This window comes from Eleutherodactylus coqui, chromosome 5 (assembly GCF_035609145.1).
Source record: "Eleutherodactylus coqui strain aEleCoq1 chromosome 5, aEleCoq1.hap1, whole genome shotgun sequence".
NCBI lineage: Eukaryota > Metazoa > Chordata > Amphibia > Anura > Eleutherodactylidae > Eleutherodactylus > Eleutherodactylus coqui.
In genome coordinates, this window is record NC_089841.1 from 203,648,047 (window position 1) to 203,665,840 (window position 17,794).

Sequence of the window (17,794 nt, forward strand, 5' to 3'; positions counted from 1 at the left end):
TGAATGCACATTCTTGGGCGCGACTCTCATCGCACAGAACACGGACACTCCGCATGTGTGTTGCGCAGGAGACCAAGCATGTGCATCTTCTATTCTTCTGCGAGACCCGTAGAAAATAGAGCAAAATTGCCCATGTAAATACACCCATGGAACGAGAGTTGTATTTTTGTGCATCTCACAATGCACAAAACTCGCACGGTCTTCTTGTCTGTACGAACGCACTCTTATATGAATACTATCTTTACCTCTAAATTAATAAGCATAACTGTAATGAAAAGACTACAGATTTTAATCATTATCAACGGTCTTCCTAGGGTAGCCTAAAATAGGTTACAACATTGTTGCAAAATTGCAGTCCTCCCAAATGCAGTCCAAAAAGTGGATCTTTAATTACCCATACAAGTACAGTAACAACGCTTGTTACATGCCTGGGTGAATAAAGATCCACTTATGGACTGCACTTTTGAATTCTGAAAGTTTTCTGCACTAGTTACTATTGTCCCATGATCAGGAAGTAGGTTGTTGGAACGGCGCCATTTACTGTTTGGACACCACGCTGCTGTTCTTCTGTGTATAAATACAGAATATTGCTAGAATACTAGAAACAACAAGCTTAAAAATTACCTCTAAAATATCCCTTGTAAGACAGGTCCCTTCGATTCTAAGCTTGAACAGGTTGTGAACACCAAACAATTCTCCCTTATGCTCCTTTGATCCTTGTACAGCTTTAAAATAGCGCTTGGCATTCTCATTCCCAATTGTCGCACAGTGAAGTTGCTGTGAAACACAAAATAATGTGACTCAATGTGCTTTAAATATATGTAATACCGTAGACTCACAGCTGCAAAACACAGGAAATAACAGAAGTCGTCTTCTACTGGTCTAGCGGTATTACAGGATGTGTATCTGCCAGCTGCTTATCACAGCAAGGAGTGACTGAGAAACTGAAACATCTGAAATTCTTCTACATTACTGGTATGCTGCGTGCAGACATGACGATCATCGTTAAAGGTTTGTAAAACGAGCGAGTGTGAATGATAATCGTTCAGTTTAAACGTGAGCCAACAAACTGAGTGACGAACAAGAATCGAGCACTTTTCGTTCGTCATTCTTTTTTTTTTAGCCGGACTACAAATTATCATTGGATCGGTCAATTGGCCATGCACGCTCCTCTGGGTAATATGCAAATAAAGGAGATGGAATAAAACCTCCACAGTGCCACGTATTGGAAGGCAGCATTCCTTCAAGCCAAAGTCAGACTCTTTATACAAGCCTTGTAACAATGACTGGGAATGAAAAGCAAAGCCAGACTCCATGTACAGACAGCTGTTTTTTAGGGTATTTGCCCTTCATTTCCAGTCATTGTTACAAGGCTTGTATAAAGAGTCTAACTTTGGCTTGAAGGAATGCTGCCTTCCAATAGGTGGCACTGTGGAGGTATTATTCCATCTCCCTTATTTACATAGGAACGTGGATCACTGAACGAGAAGTGAACGATTCTCAACGATGATCCTACTGTGTAAACAGTTTGTACGAGTGTGAACGAGTTAGCGGTGACGTCACTCGCTCGTTCACTCATTCAAACAGGGCTCGTCTAAAAGGGGCATTAATCTATTACAAGTAAAGTACAAATATTCTGTACTAGTACCTTCAACTATACAATAAATGATTAATTCTATAGTTGAATCCATACAGCAATGTCGGTTTTCCAGTATGCGCCACAATAGCTCCAGGCATAGCGCCATATGCATCATGGAACAGATACCAATATTACCTGATCGACACCACTGACTTATGATGGGGGTCCATTGGGGTTCCAATGTGGTTTCCATTGATTTAATGGGAATAGCAAAAACTAGATGGAAATGGTTGACAGAGGCGCCAACAGAATTGCTAATGAGCTTTCAAAGCAGATATGAATAGAGCCTCAAATGCCAAACTGTCAGATAGGCAAATGAACACATCTTGCTACACACTAGTGGGGCTTAGGACTATCTGCAAAGAGGAACCCCCGGTTTCACCCTTGACCCCTCCAAGTGGGATATAGTCTTTGCTGCAGGGTCCTCAGGCATTTGCGTAGATAGTCCCGGTGGTCTGGCTATGGAGCTGTACAGGGCGGAGATACAGTACCTGATGATGTGCACTTGAGCGTAGTAGTTTAACTGGCAGAGGTCTGGGCAGTCAGCGCAGGTTCAGAAAAAAGGCCCAAGCAGAAAGTCGGGGCAGACAGCGAACAATAGTGTAGTCCAATGACCAGAACCTAGTGTTGTTCACCATTTTTATAAATGATCTAGAAGAGGGAATTGAGGGGAAACTGATCAAATTTGCCAATGACACAAAGCTAGGAGGGATGGCTAACACTGGAGAAGAGAGCGAGGATCCAAAAAGATTGAGAACTTGAACAGTGGGCGGCGACTAACAGAATTGTATTTAAACATGGAGAAAGGCAAAGTCCTACATCTAGGCAAGATAAATGAAAAAAGCACATACAGAATGGGAGGAATTGAGCCAAGCAGCAGCACATGTGAAAAAGACTTGGGTATACTAATAGATCATAGCCTGAACAAGAGTCAACAATGTGATGCGACAGCAAAAAAGGCAAACGCAACTCTGCGATGTATTAAGAGAAGCTAACAGTCTACATATCGTGAGGTAATTATCCCCCTCTACTTTTCCTGGGTCAGACCTCATCTGGAATATTATATCTAGTTCTGGGCACCCTAATTTGAAAAAAAAAGAAAGACACCGACAAACTGGAACAAGTTCAGAGAAGAGTTATCAAGATGGTGAGTGATGTGCAAACCATGTTCTATGAGGAACGGTTCAAGGACCTGGGAATGTTTACTTGCCAAAAAGAACAGATATCTGAAGGGCGGTCACAGTGCAGAGGGATCAGCCCTATTCTCATTTGCACAAGGAAAGAATAGAAGCAATGGGATGAAACTGAAAGGGAGGAGACGCAGATTAGATATTGGAAAAATATTTCCGACAGTGAGAGTGATCAATGAGTGGAAAAGGTTGCCACGGGAGGTGATGAGTTCTCCTTCAATGGAAGTCTTCAAACAGATGCTGGACAGACATCTGTCTGGGATGATTTAGTGACTCCTGCATTGAGCAGGGGGTTGGACCAGATAACCCTGGGGGTCCCTTCCAATTCTACCATTCTATGATACTAGGTCAGTGAGCACAGAAGTCAGAGTAGTCGAGGGTCAGGCAAAACTCAAAACTGGAATGTACATGAACGGGGGCTTTGTCACAATGGCTATAAATGACCGATTGCTTAGGCATCCTCAATGGAGAGGGGATGCCTAATACAGGAGGAGGTGGCTGGATCTAACGAGAGCATGCGCACTGTTCCTTTAAGAGGAAGGACGGGAGTGTGCGCACACCCTATGGGCCGAAGACAGGGAGGGAGCTGAGGCAGTGCAGCGAGAAGACACGGACTGACAAGCAGACTGTGGGCACCCAACCACAGCTCCTATGACAGGTAGGACACAACAATAGCATGCCATGTCACAAACTCAAGCTGAAAAACTCAGGATATAAACATTTTCATTTTTTAAAATCCCAAAATAGTCAAAATTATTGGCAGAAGGTAGAATCAGAAGAAAATCTCTATCTGGTCTACATGTAAAATTATTTTGAAAAGAAAAGCAACTTACCTGTTTATAAACCTGTCTTAAATATATGATCTCTTCCACTGTCCCCAATGATATTAGCCTTAAGACTTTCACATCTCTACACTGTCCAATTCGATAAGCTCTGTAATGCAGTAAAATCATATTATATGTTTTTCACAGTTTACATGAAATAATGAGAGTATGCTTTTTATTCAAAACACATTTTTTAATAGGGCAGGATGGATTAATTAATCCAAATTAATTGGATTAATTCACAGTTTTAATACCAGGGATTCTAATTTTTAGTTGAATTGGGAAATCGATATTAGCACCAACCATGGGGCCATTACCATGTTTCCCCAAAAATAAAACACTGTCTTATATTACTTTTTGCCCCTAACGAGGCACAGTGTTTTATTTTCAGGGGGTGGGGTGTCTCAATACTCACCTAGTAGCTCACCTAGTGGACTGCGGCACTCCTGCAGGCTTCAGTGTAGTCCTCGGCGCTGACACAGCATCTCTTGCGGGTAATGGTGCTTGAATACCCTGCCTCCAGCAAGAAAGAGATTGCTGTGATTGGTTCATCGAATGCCGTTGTTCAGCCAAGCAGAGCTGGCGCTCTGAATCAATCACAGCCACTGAGTGAATGACATCACTGAATGACATCACTGACTGGCTGTGATTGGTTCAGAGCACCGACTGATTGGCTGAGCCACGGCGCTTGATGAACCAATCACAGCAATCTCTTGCTGGAGCGGGGAATTGAAGCCCCGTTATCAGGAAGAGATGCTGTGTCAACCCCAAGGACTACACTGAAGACAGCCAGAGTGCCTCAGAGCAGCGCAAGGGACTAGAACACCAACTGCTAGGTATTTGTTGTTTTTTTTTCATGTTGTGTTGCTAAGGCTTATATTTCAAGCCCTCCCCCTTACCAAAAATCAGGGTAGGGCTTATTATCGGGGAAACACAGTATCAGGTCAAGAGGAAGCATCTGCATAGTGGCAGAGAGCCAAGGTTTGAGGAGGCCACGTGAGCGCAGCAGCGTATAAAGTGCTGATGATCCAGGGAGTAACAAAGAAACCAAGCAGGGAGTAACAAAGAAACCAAGCACAGCACTGATTGGCTGACATTCTGCCAATCGGCATAATGCTTGCTGCTTCCTATATTAGGAAGTGTCACTCTCCTCAGTCCTTCTTTCGGGCTTTCTTCAATCACCCATCATACTAAAACCTGTATAATGAAGCCCCTGTCATTTCCTTGTGTAGCCCTCTTCCCATGTGTACAACTTCTGCAGTTGCTCCAGGAATGGGGTAGTAAATACAGACATGGAAAGATGCGAGAATTATCCAGCTAGTATGTGGTATGCAGGGTACATCATCCCTAGGACCCGCAGTGATATAACACAAACATATGAAAATCCATTCATGTTATTTTATGGTGTATTGACAGATAACTAATTCTAATAAGTAACTCAAGTGAAATACCTCATCTATCAATGCCTCCTAAAACGTCTATTTGCTGAAGAGGACAATATGGGGGCTGTGGAGGTGGATGCTACAAGGAGGGCACAGGAGGTCTCTACAAAGAGGGTTTTGGAGGAAGGTACAGAGTGGAATGTTGAGAGGAGACTATGAGTGGGCTGTGATGAACTAAGGGGTGATGATTATACATAGGGGGTGGTAGAACCCAATCCTCCATGAGTATATAGCTTTGAAGCCCATTCTTTTACATATAGTAAGTGACGTACTTACACAGTAATTTGTAAAAGGGAATCGGTTACTACCTTTGGGGCCAATCAAGTAACTTCATGCCATTATGCACCCGAGTTTAGCTTTCTAAAGAGGCCCCTGTGACCAGCAGCCATCTAGGCAATATCTAGACAAGGGAGTTAAAAGTTACTTGAGATTTGTCCATGAATCGTCTTCACTGGCATCGGCCGCACGCATATGTGAAGCTGAGGACAATATATCTTGCCTCGCTGTGCATGCCGATGCTGGTGGAGAGGAGACATGACTCAGCTCAGGTAAAAGATCATTTCCTTTTCTAGATGACACACATAGCCGCTTATTACATGGACATCTTTAGAAAGTTAAACCCAGTTACAAAAAAGCAGGCCACAAAGGTACTGACAGCTTCCCTTTAATGTATATTGATGATCAGAATTGTCCCACAGAATTCTAATATATTCTATCTATATTTATTAAGGAATTGCTGTGCATGTGATTAAAGAATGTGCTATGTGTTTTTACATCAGGCAATCACATGCACAGCAATTCCTTAATCATTATATATATATATATATATATATATATATATATATATATATATATATATATATACACACACACACATATATATTATATACATATACACACACACCTACCAGGAAAGTAAGACATTTATATCTACCAGGAAAGTAAAGGTTAAAATTGGGGTAAAAAAATTTTAATTTTATGCCAAATCGCCCAATCCTACCTGTCAATTGCCTGAAGGTCATTGGCTGGATTCCAAGTTGGGTCAAAGACTACAACTACATTTGCTCCAACGAAATTGAGCCCGAGACCACCAGCCCTATAAAAGGGTAGCAAAAAATCATCATTAACAGAAAGTAAATCATAACTTACAGCCCAATTTACATGCGTGGGCTAAAATAAAACATAAATGTACTTACATAGTGGAAACTAAGCAAATATTCACATCCTGCATACTGTTGAATTCCTTCACTATTTTAACCCTGTCTTCCGCCTTTGTAGCTCCATCAAGCCTCCGGTACTCTAGTCCTGTTGCCATGCAGTATCGCTCTAACACACCAAGCAGCTGAAATACAAGAGGCATTGCACAGGTTCGATCTAACGATTCAATTATGTCTTGTGAAGTTGGCAATAAAAGAAAAATCCCATTGTATGGAGTAAACACCTATCCAACCTTGGATAATAAGGACAGGGTTTTCATACAGGAAACTGGTTTATCTATAGATCCCCAGCAAGGACATAGAGTTAAAAGGGTTTGCCATGGTTAAAGGGGTATTCCCATTACATAGGTTATTCCCTATTCAAAGGATTAAACCACCCCCGGGGCAAGAGGCACCCCTGTCTCAGGTTCATGCTGCCCGTGGTCAGCGATACCCCTTTAAAGCAGTTCAACATACCAGATTGCTACAGACGGCCAAAGTTTAAAGCAAAAACAGTCAAGTATGCTAACTAAATAGTTATGCAAAGAAACTACTTTTACCAAGTTAGGCCTCCTGCACACGGACGGATGTGCATTGCGGAATCCAGACTGGGCGTCCACCTCCGGATTCCACAGTGAATACCTTCCATAGCACACTATGGAAAAGCGGTTTTTCCTGCCCACCAGTGGAAATCAATTGCAGTTGTCCGCTCGCAGGAAAAAAAAAAGAAAAAAATCCCAGCATGTACTATTTGAAGGCGGATTCCGTGCGGACCCGCAGCCCTTCCACAATCATCATTGCAAAAAGGTCACAGGATCCGCATCATCCCCTAGCGGCGGCGTGGCATTATCTGTACTATGTATGTGCGACAGTCGTCACATCCGCTGTACAGAATAAAAGAATCGGGACAGGTACACGGAGTCACCGATCGCGCACAGGGTCGGATCCTGCATGCGGGATCCGACTCGGTCGTGTGCAGGCGGCCCAATATAGCACTATAGATTTCATTATGCTATTGAATGTCACTTCACAAATGTGTTTGACAACTGCTGCAAGAAGCTCATTTGCTTTATCAATCAGAGGTTATGGGCCAGGCAGCCTACTTTAGCAGGCATCACATGGTGCTCACCTTTGTGGAGAAGGAGAAAAGAAGAATCTTGTCCTTGTTTTTTCTGCAGTGATTCAGGAGCTGCTGAAGGACCTGCAAATGAAAAATGTTACAGCAATGAACCAAGCAATCCTAATAGTTCTTGTGAATACCGGAAATATAATGCAGAAATAGGCGCAAAATTCTAAATCAAGTAAGATGCTACATTTGGAGTAGTATTACCAAAAGGGACAAGCTGCAGCATTCTAGTTTGTCTATTTTATAGCAAAAAATCTATGGGAAGAAATCTTTTTGGGAGAATGCATATTTAATCTTCCCATTTCTACAACATTTGACTGTTTAAATCTCCATATAATTTGGCCACATTTATTTCCCATGTATTTTCTCCAATATATTTACATAACAGCATCTTTTAAGATTCTACTGGTTGGCTTTGGAAACAGACAGCAGTTTAGCTCCAGTGCTCTGTTAGATGTATGACATGTAATGGTCCAAGTGAAAGCAGTTGCACCAAGTCTGTCGTAGGATTGGCATCTTCCCTCCCATGTCACAGTATCATTGATCCATTATATTTTAAAACCTACCAGTTCACATGATCATTATTAATCCCCAGAAGCAGTGATCGATGCTTGTTTGGGTGTTCCCCTACAGACACATCTGGGTACTATTAGGCCCCATGTCCACTGCTAAATTGTCATTTAAAATCCGCCGCGTTTTTCCCGCAGCGTGATCCGAGCTTATAGGGATGCATTGGACACCTGCAAGTAGTTAAATACCTGCGGATGTCATTTTCCCCTGAGAATCAGATTGCGTCTGCGGGAAAACACCCGCGGCATGCTCCATTTTTAGTGTGGGTCTCCCGCGGGGACGGCTCCTGCAGGCTTCTATTGAAGCCTATGGAAGCCGTGGAAATCCGCGGCACACCCGTACCTAAATTTCTGCTCTCCGGCGCGATAGAGCAGGAGTTTAAAAAAAAATGGAGTGCCCAGCGCATGCGCGTGGCACGCTGCCGGCGTGCCGAGCACATTCACCGGGCCGAAGAAAGAAGTTCCGGCCGCGACGGAGGGAAGATCCACAGCATCCGGACAGGTAAGTTTAATCTTCTTTTTATCCTTATGTCCGCGGGAAAGGAGGGACCCGCTGCAGGATTCTGGATGGAGAATCCGCGGCGGGCCTAATTTTCACCGTGGACATGAGGCTTTAGACAACCCAGACGTACCAAGCGTGAGCAGGATTCTACTTTGTTCCATATGTATAAGATTCCCATTGGCTTAGGATGCTTTATTAAGGGTACATGGCCATAGAGGAGATGTCATATAATTATTTATTAATACTATAATCATAAATGTGTATATATGATTTTTAATTGATGTATACGGGATACTCCTTTTTCTAGTCATTGCATATATAAAATATCCATGCAGACTACAAGGTCTTAAAATAAAGTCTTCACGGAGCAAAGAATCTGAGCTCCCCACCTGCCTCATTGTGTTTATAGAAGATGTGCACTCCTCATCCTCTTGTCATACTTGAAGATGCCAACCGCCCGCCCCCACAAGATGTTCCTCTTGTGAGTAGGTAAGCAATGCGGGGAAGTATACAATGTGAATACTGTAGTTTTTAAGAAGAGCATGTCCACATCTGGCAATGTGACTTTCATGTGACTTGACTGACGCAATGCTTTATGGGGGAGAGGAATTCTTCTACACTAGTAAAGTTGGCTGCGCCCAGTGGATAATAAATATTTAAACCATTAGATTTATTCTGTTCTAAATATTTACATCAAGGATACCCAGTGGCAGAACTCGAGTCCGCACTTCAAGAATACACTTGTCTGCAGAAGGCAAAGAAGATTCTAACTAGTAACTGCTCAATTACAACTCCAGCTTAAGGAAAATCATGTGTCAGTACTGTTCCATTTACACCCATGCAAAACACAGGTTAGTGAGCTGACATATTAGTAAAACATAACAGTGTCAAACCTAAATTTGGCTTTTCATTAATTTTGGTATGTGAAGGGTGAGCATGCGTGGCTCGGATAACAAAAAATGTAATGGGGACCCACATCTCATATGCAGAGGACTATTCCCGCAGATGAGATATAGGTCCCTATTACATTTTTTGCTCAAGCCCCACCACCACCCTTAATTCCAGCTCTGTTGAAGAACACCAATAAAAGTGTGCTTGAGGGTGCATTCACATGTGATGGACTTTGGCGTGGAACTGCAGTCCTTGTAATTGAAGAAGTGAAATCTGCTGCAGGTCTATGTCCGCACCAATGGTGTGGAATTTGGTACAAATTTTGCGCTACAGAAAATCTTCCCCAAATACGCTATTCATGAATACACCCTTAAACACACTGGTACAAGATAAAATGTAAAGCCTGGATTAGACAACGATTATTGCTCAAAACATATTTTGAGCGATTTTTTAGTGATAATCGTTGTGTGCTTAACAGCTCAAGGTGATTGCTCAAACGTTGAGCGATTACTTTGCACTCCGAGCGGAGGATGCAGAAGGCAAGCGTGGCCAATTGCCTTCTGCATCCAGCTATTCCCCGCTCGGAGCACCTGGCTGTTATACACCTAAGCACTCCGAGCAGGGGATGCAGAAGACAAGCGCGGTGGCCCTGCTTGTCTACTGCATCCAGCTGTTCTCTGCTCGGAGCGCCCGGCTGTTACACAGCCGAGCGGGGAATGCAGAACACAGCTGGACCGCTGTGTTTTACATACCCAGCCTGTCTTCAGGGAGCGGGATACAGCTGAAACAATAGTATCAGCTGTATCCCGCTGTGAATTCCTGATCGCTGATCTTTCAACATGCTGAAAGATCAGCGATGGCTTAACGAAAACTGCACGATGTCAGGGCAGTTAGACACAACGATTATAGATCAAAAGATGGCTTTGAGTGATTTTTGAGCGAAAATGGTTTTGTCTAAATCAGCCGTAACGCTAACGACTATTGGAATATAAGCGTGCAATGCAAAGCAGCTACAATACCTCAATGTTCAGGAGAAAAACAAAAATCACAAACACACCTTCATTTTTCCACTGTATTTTGGGTCAGAAATGGTTTCAAATGCAGCTTCTTTACTTTGCTGAACAAACTCTGGAAACTTAGAAAATACTTCACTACAGATTCTTTGAATATGGTATTCCTGTAAAAACAATTATAGACTAAATATGAAAAAATAATACATCAAACAAATCATTAGTCTAACTGACTGCAGGACAATCACAGCTTTCATTAACAGCACTATGGAATGTAAGATACAATATTGCCCTCCATACCTTGCAGAGAGCATTAAGGAGGTGTAGGCAAGATTGTATAATGCGTTTGCAATGCAAACTATTGGATGGTAGCTTCCTATAAGATCATGTACAACTTTCTAACCAAGTCCGCTCCACACCTGGCAGGTGCCAACTGTTCTTAACAGTTAATAGCCATCAGCAGTGGCTAACTACTTAGATGCCGCGGTCAATGCTGGTAGCTGCATCTAAGCAGTAAGCTGGGAGGGTAGGCTTCATCCATTGCCACAATGGCCCCTGATGCTGATGGGATACCAAAGCAGCTTGGAGCCTAGTAAAAGTTCCCAGGGCTGCCTTGAATGGAAGCCTATTAAGCCCTGCCTAAGGAAGCGCTAAATAGGCAAAATTAAAAAGTATACTGCAGCTCATTCTCTTCGATATCGTTGATTTTTTTGGAACGTAACAAAAGAATCTAGTTTGTGATGCATATGGATTTATTTATGCAAAAGAAATACTGTTATACGTTCTATGGAGGAATCCTTTGAGGAGAGAAAAATCTAGGAAAATCAAGACTCAGTTCATGTGTAAACATTATGTTTAAGTATAAAATGTCTTTATTTGTTATGATTGTGGTATATTGAAATTAACAAGCTGTGGTCTACCATATACTGCAGTAAAGAAATATTGCAGTATATGGTACAAGCGATGAAGTGAAAGCAAGTTCAAGTCCCTCAGTGGCACTAAAAAAATGTATAAAAAGTTTCATTAAATTATTATTGCGGCTGTAAATGCCCAGAGCATTAAAATATTGCATCCCATCTACCAAAAATGTACCCCACAATGGAACCAATAAAAACTACAGCTTACTCCACAAAAAATAAGCCCTCACACGGCCCAATCAACAGGAAAATAAAAGTTATGGGTTTCAGAATATAGAAAAAGAAAGCAATCTTCTATTTTAAAAATCTTACCATAATCGTACTGACTCCCAGCATGAGGGGACATTTTAAGCACGGTGAATGCCATAAAAACACCCCATGCCAAAAAAATGGCACACTTGCTTTTATTTTTTAATTTACCCCACATACAATTGTTTTAAGTGTTTCAGTATTTTATATGGTACATTTACCCCCCCCCCCCCCCCCCCAAAGCCAGTTCTGGCCCATGTGATCAAATCGGACATGTTTCACTTTGTGTGGTAATAGCTTTGCAATGCTATTAATTAATCAAGGGATTCAGAGATTGTTTTTTCGTAACACGTTTTACTTTATATCCATGGTAAAAATCTGGTTGGTATGTTTTGTGTTTATTTAGAAAAAAAATTCTAAATTTAGAGAAAATCGGAAAAATTTGTATTTGTCAAAAAGTGACATAAATCAGCCTATTCTAAAAACTGCACCTCTCAAAGTATTGAAAACCATTTTTATGACGTTTGTAACCCTTCAGGTGTTCCACGGGGATTAAAACAAAATAGAAGTGAAATTTAAATATTTTTAAAATGTTCAAAATTTTAAATTTTAAATTTTTTTGCAGATGCTAAACTATTTTTTCTCCATCACAGCCGGAGTTATCGGAGACACAAATCTCAATCTTTATTACCCTGAATCAGAAGGTTTTAGAAATATCCCACCTGTGGCCCTAGTGCACAGCAGGACTCATACCTTAGAAATTAAGGAGCATCTTGTTGATTTAGGAGGCTCCCTCTTATTGGGACATCTCTGCATGGACAGATAAGGACCGCCTGAATGTTTACAGTCTATGGGCAGTCCTGAAGTGGTTAAAGGGGTTGTCCCGCGAAAGCAAGTGGGGTTATACACTTCTGTATGGCCATATTAATGCACTTTGTAATGTACATTGTGCATTAATTATGAGCCATACAGAAGTTATCAGAAGTTATTCACTTACCTGTTCCGTTGCTAGCGTCCTCGTCTCCATGGTGCCGTCTAATTTTCAGCGTCTAATCGCCGGATTAGATGCGCTTGTGCAGTCCTGTCTTCTTCTTTTCTGAATGGGGCCGCTCGTGCCGGAGAGCGGCTCCTTGTAGCTCCGCCCCGTCACGGGCCGATTTCAGCCAATCAGGAGGCTGGAATCGGCAATGGACCGCACAGAAGACCTGCGGTCCACCGAGGGAGAAGATCCCGGCGGCCATCTTCACCAGGTAAGTAAGAAGTCACCGGAGCGCGGGGATTCAGGTAAGCACTATCCCGTTTTCTTTTTTATCCCCTGCATCGGGTTTGTCTCGGGCCGAACGGGGGGGCTATTGAAAAAAAAAAAAAAACCGTTTCGGCGCGGGACAACCCCTTTAATTAGTGCCAGTAAAACAACTCACCATGCAAAAATCAAGAACTCATACAGCTGCATCAAGGGAAAGAATATTATAGTTCTTGAAAGGAAGGATAAAAATATGAAAATGAAAAACTGAAAAATCTCTGAGCTCGAATGGGTTAATGGGATAATTTAATCTCTGGCTAGTAATTACCGAGATCAGGGCTAGCTGCGGATTGCAAAAGATAATGATTTACACACATCTTCATTTTTCGTTTTATGTCTGCTCTTTGTACAATAAAACCATCACTATTAGTGTAAAACAAACAATACATTGCATATGTTACATAAGGTGCCTGAATGTAACTCACCTGCTTTTTGCTAGTACTGGAGTCAGACTGTAGCAGAGCTGCGTGGTTTGCAACCTTTCGAAGGATAGCTAGGTAACTGAAATACAGGGTCTTCACACTTTCACCATGTGGGGTTTCCTAGAATAAGAACGGTATCATCATGTGTTCATTAAAGGAGATGTCCCGAGGCAGCAAGTGGGTCTATACACTTCTGTATGGCCATAATAATGCACTTTGTAATGTACATTGTGCATTAATTATGAGCCATACAGAAGTTATAAAAAGTTTTATACTTACCTGCTCCGTTGCTGGCGTCCTCGTCTCCATGGAGCCGACTAATTTTTGGCCTCCGATGGCCAAATTAGCCGCGCTTGCGCAGTCCGGGTCTTCAGCTTTCTTCTATGGAGCCGCTCGTGCCAGAGAGGGGCTCCGTGTAGCTCCGCCCCGTCACGTGCCGATTCCAGCCAATCAGGAGGCTGGAATCGGCAGTGGACCGCACAGAAGAGCTGCGGTCCACGAAGGTAGAAGATCCCGGCGGCCATCTTCAGCGGTAAGTATTGAAGTCACCGGACCGCCGGGATTCAGGTAAGCGCTGTGCGGGTGGTTTTTTTAACCCCTGCATCGGGGTTGTCTCGCGCCGAACGGGGGGGGGGGTTAAAAAAAAAAAAACCCGTTTCGGCGCGGGACATCTCCTTTAACACATCTTGAGATTTTTTGATAAGCCTAAGGAGGTCAACTGGTAAAATTACATTTCTAGTAGAAAAAATTCTTAAAAAAAAAAAAGTTTATTTTAAGGGTCTCGTATGACACAGTGTTAACCCTTTCCAATCCAATTTGTATCCTGGTTTTCCTAGGGGGCTTACTCTTTTACTGCTGTTATACAACGGCGCTATATGCTGGCTAAAGCCAGTACTGCATGAGGTGACACATTGGATAGACTCCGACAACAGAGAGGCTGGCAATATACAGTAAGAGAAACCCAACAGATGTCTACCAACATCGGAGCTGTACAGCCTTAAATCATAATGTCTTCAGAGGTTAGACAGTGGATTGGAAAGTGTTAAAGCAGCAGAATGCAGTCCTAAACTCTCGCTCATGACCTGAAGGTTGCAAGTTCAATCCCTGCAAGGTTCAGGTAGCAGGCTCAAGGCCTTCCATCCTTCCGAGGTCGGTATAATGACTACCCGGCTTGCTGGGAGGTAATAAATAAATTACCCGAAAGGGCTGTGGAATAAGTTGGCGCTATACAAATAACAAGTCCGCCGCCCCCCCCCCTCCCTTCCCTTCCAACATACTGATAAAGGACTTGATTGTGCACTCATGTGGCCTTGGGCTTAACAATTACATAGTTCTTAAATTTAACTGCAAAGAGAGTATGACCCACATATGACTATTGTTTTTTTTTACAGGCATCATCACACATAAAGAACTGATCCGCTATCTACAGGATAGGTGATAAGTATCTCACCACTATGAGTCTGACTACTGGTACCACCACTAATCAGGAGAATAGAGGTTCTGATTATCCCGAACGGATGAAGTGGTGGTCACGAATGCTTACTACCACTCCATTCATTTCAACCGGATTGCTTGAGATAGCCGAGTACACGTGGTATCCTGTGGATAAGGGCCAGGTTCTTTTCGTGGGACAACCCCTTTGACTATAAAATAATTAAATGATGTTTTCATTCTAATTACCAGCTCTTCTTCTGATTGTTGCTAGCTTTTCAACTCAAAGCCCTTCTTAAAGGGAACCTGTCACCACGGAGCAGCATCATAAACTGAGTTACAGTGCTGTTTGGGGAAGTGAAGGGGGGCCTAATGACTACATGATATCAATAGTGATGATAATCACCTTGACTCCTTGTTATCAAATACTCATCTCTCACCTTTCTACAGTTGATTTCAAGTTGCTAAGGTTCCAATAATACTCTACAATGGCATCCTCCACAGTTGGGACTTCTCCTGCTCAGGTCTTCAACTGTTTTAGTATTTAATCCAACTGAACTGAAGAAGGGGTTTTGCTCCAAAACGCGTTTTCCACTTCTGGTTGTTGGTATTATCAATTAAAGGAAAGAGTTACATCTAATAGTTCTGAAAATTCAAATAATTTTTGGAGAGTTGCACCAAACCACCATCTTTTTTGCTGTCCTCCATGCCACCTACAGTGTCTCTCTTGTACACTACCATATGAGCAGTATCTGCCCTCACTTGCCTTCTTCCCCCTCCCACAAGCAGGGTCCTCTCTTCATCTGAATCAGTTTGTCACTCGTTTAGTTCCGCCTTTATTATTATAGTATTGGAAACCCTTTTCACATGTTCAGCGCCCTAAAATTAGCAGCACTTTAACAATAACTAACAAGTACTTCACAAACAGTTGACAAAAATGAAGCACTTTCTTTTTTAATTTGCTCATCATTTATGTGGATTTTAACTGTGAAACTGTTGTTTACATATAAAAGTTAACTTCGATCAAGGAGACCGACGATCTTCTACTGCCCCTTTCTATGCTAGCTCGCACATATCACATTTTTAATGATAATTGAAAAAATGGGGAAGGATAGAAATGCTGGTAGTGATAAACACTACTCCTGTTTCTAGGACAGAGATAGCCATGCTAGATCTATACTGCTATCAAACTACTAACGATTACTTATCCGTCTGTGAGTGAGTTACATGCTCCACACCTGATCACATGACGGTGACGTCTTCAAAGGTTCTTCATCTCGAGTCAGTGAGTTACATGCTCCGCCCCTGATCAGCTGCTATGGAAGAGGACCTGTGATGATGTCACCGTCATGTGATCAGGGGCGCAGCATGTAACTCACTAACTCAGGATGATCAGGGGCGGAGTATGACGGCGCTTCATCTGGAGTTACATGCTCCGCCCCGATCACATGACGGTGACGTCATCACAGGACCTATTCCATAGCAACTGAGGCCACAGGGATTTGTAGGAGATGCATAACTCACTCAATCGGGATGACCTCCAGATGAAGGACCTGTGATGACATTACCTTTATGTAATTAGAGGTGGAGTATGTAACTCATTCACTCGGGATGATCATGGGCAGAGCAAGAGTGAGTTACATGCTCTGCCCCTGATCAAATGACTATGACATCATCAAAGGTCCTTCAGCCCAAGTGAGTGAGTTACATGCTCCGCCCTCAATCACATGACAGTCGTGTCATCAAAGGTCCTCTAAGCACATGACTGCTGTCCGGTTAGGTGTTCATTAGTATTCCATAGCGACTGAGGCCGCGGTGGTTTGTAGGAGGATAGAATACTAACGAACACCTACAGCAGCCGTGTGCTTACAGCACCTGTGTTGTCACCGTCATGTGATCAGTCACCTGTGTGGGAGTAGTTCGGGATTACATGACCAGGAGGTGATCAGTGTGTGCAGGACTGTGATGTGCTGCTGTTCCTCCCTATTGTATGAAGAATGTATGTAGCAGAGCTGTATGTGATGTACATGTAGCAGTGCTGTGTGTGTGGCATGCATGTAGCAGAGCTGTGTGGCGCATTGTGCCACCAAAAACACTGGTACTATATAATTTCCTATGAATTACTAGTAGATCTATAAACGTGGTCATCTCTGAAGGTTGCAAATCAACAACCCAGACATATGCAACCCTATTATCCTTACAATGGGAAGTTCTAGTATGTTGTGCTTTGGCCACATTGTAATTGTAACATAGTGTTGCATTAAACGTTAAAGCTCCATAATGACTATTAGAACTTGCCCACAGTTTAAAGGACATAATATAAAACATACAGTTATATGTAACTCTTGTTGCAGTTTTTTAAGTTCCACACAGTGCCGCACTGTTTCTTGTAAGATGTTCAAATGGTTATAATGACATCAGATAATTGCATGTTTCCTTAGTTAAGCCTGAATGAGTGTAATATTCTAACCGGCCAAAAACAACAGGCCGCCATATATCACAAAGTCATTATTGCGACAGACAAACCATAGGAACAGACGCTTTAACAGCCTTTCCCAAGACATGACTTTATAATGTTTCCAGTGGACTGGAGGGTACACTTTATTTGTCTCCCTACTTAAGCAAGCAGACACATAAACTGCAGGGTCAAGGATGTGTCAACTGTAGACTTCAATGTCCAAGGCTCCATTAGGGCTCGGTCACACGAGCGTGTGTTTTGCGCACACATAATGCAAGCTTCTAAAATAACCAATGGATTCCTATAGAAGCGTTCATATGCGCGGAATTAGCAGCGCAAAACAGCACAAACCTAAAAAAAGATAGGACATAGGTGCGCATTTTGCCAGTATAATTTAGTTTTTCTGCCAGCAGCTAGGGCTTATTTTCAGGGAATTGAAACTCGGGGATTGCCATCACTCCATTGTTCTCAATGGAGCGGCAGCAGCGCCAGACCCATTGAAAGCAATGGGATAGTATTGCGCTCCTCTGCCACAGCTGTGGCAGGGGATTTTTTTCATCCCTGCGGGAAGTTCCATCATCACTGAACACTGTGACAGTGCTGTCAGTGTTCAGTGATGAGGTGC

The 17,794-nt window shown here is 42.6% G+C and overlaps 1 protein-coding gene across 1 annotated transcript in view; it reads right to left on the reverse strand.

Moving 5' to 3' along the window:
- ERCC6L2 (ERCC excision repair 6 like 2) overlaps positions 1-17,794 on the reverse strand; it is a 96,956-nt gene that overhangs the window by 45,350 nt on the left and 33,812 nt on the right. Inside the window, exons 8-14 of the mRNA XM_066604082.1 lie at positions 13,284-13,400; positions 10,437-10,556; positions 7,421-7,492; positions 6,292-6,437; positions 6,096-6,191; positions 3,663-3,762; positions 625-777 (exon numbers count right to left, since the gene is read on the reverse strand). Of these exons, the coding sequence (XP_066460179.1) occupies positions 625-777; positions 3,663-3,762; positions 6,096-6,191; positions 6,292-6,437; positions 7,421-7,492; positions 10,437-10,556; positions 13,284-13,400 (804 nt within the window). The remainder of the gene's footprint in view (positions 1-624; positions 778-3,662; positions 3,763-6,095; positions 6,192-6,291; positions 6,438-7,420; positions 7,493-10,436; positions 10,557-13,283; positions 13,401-17,794) is intronic.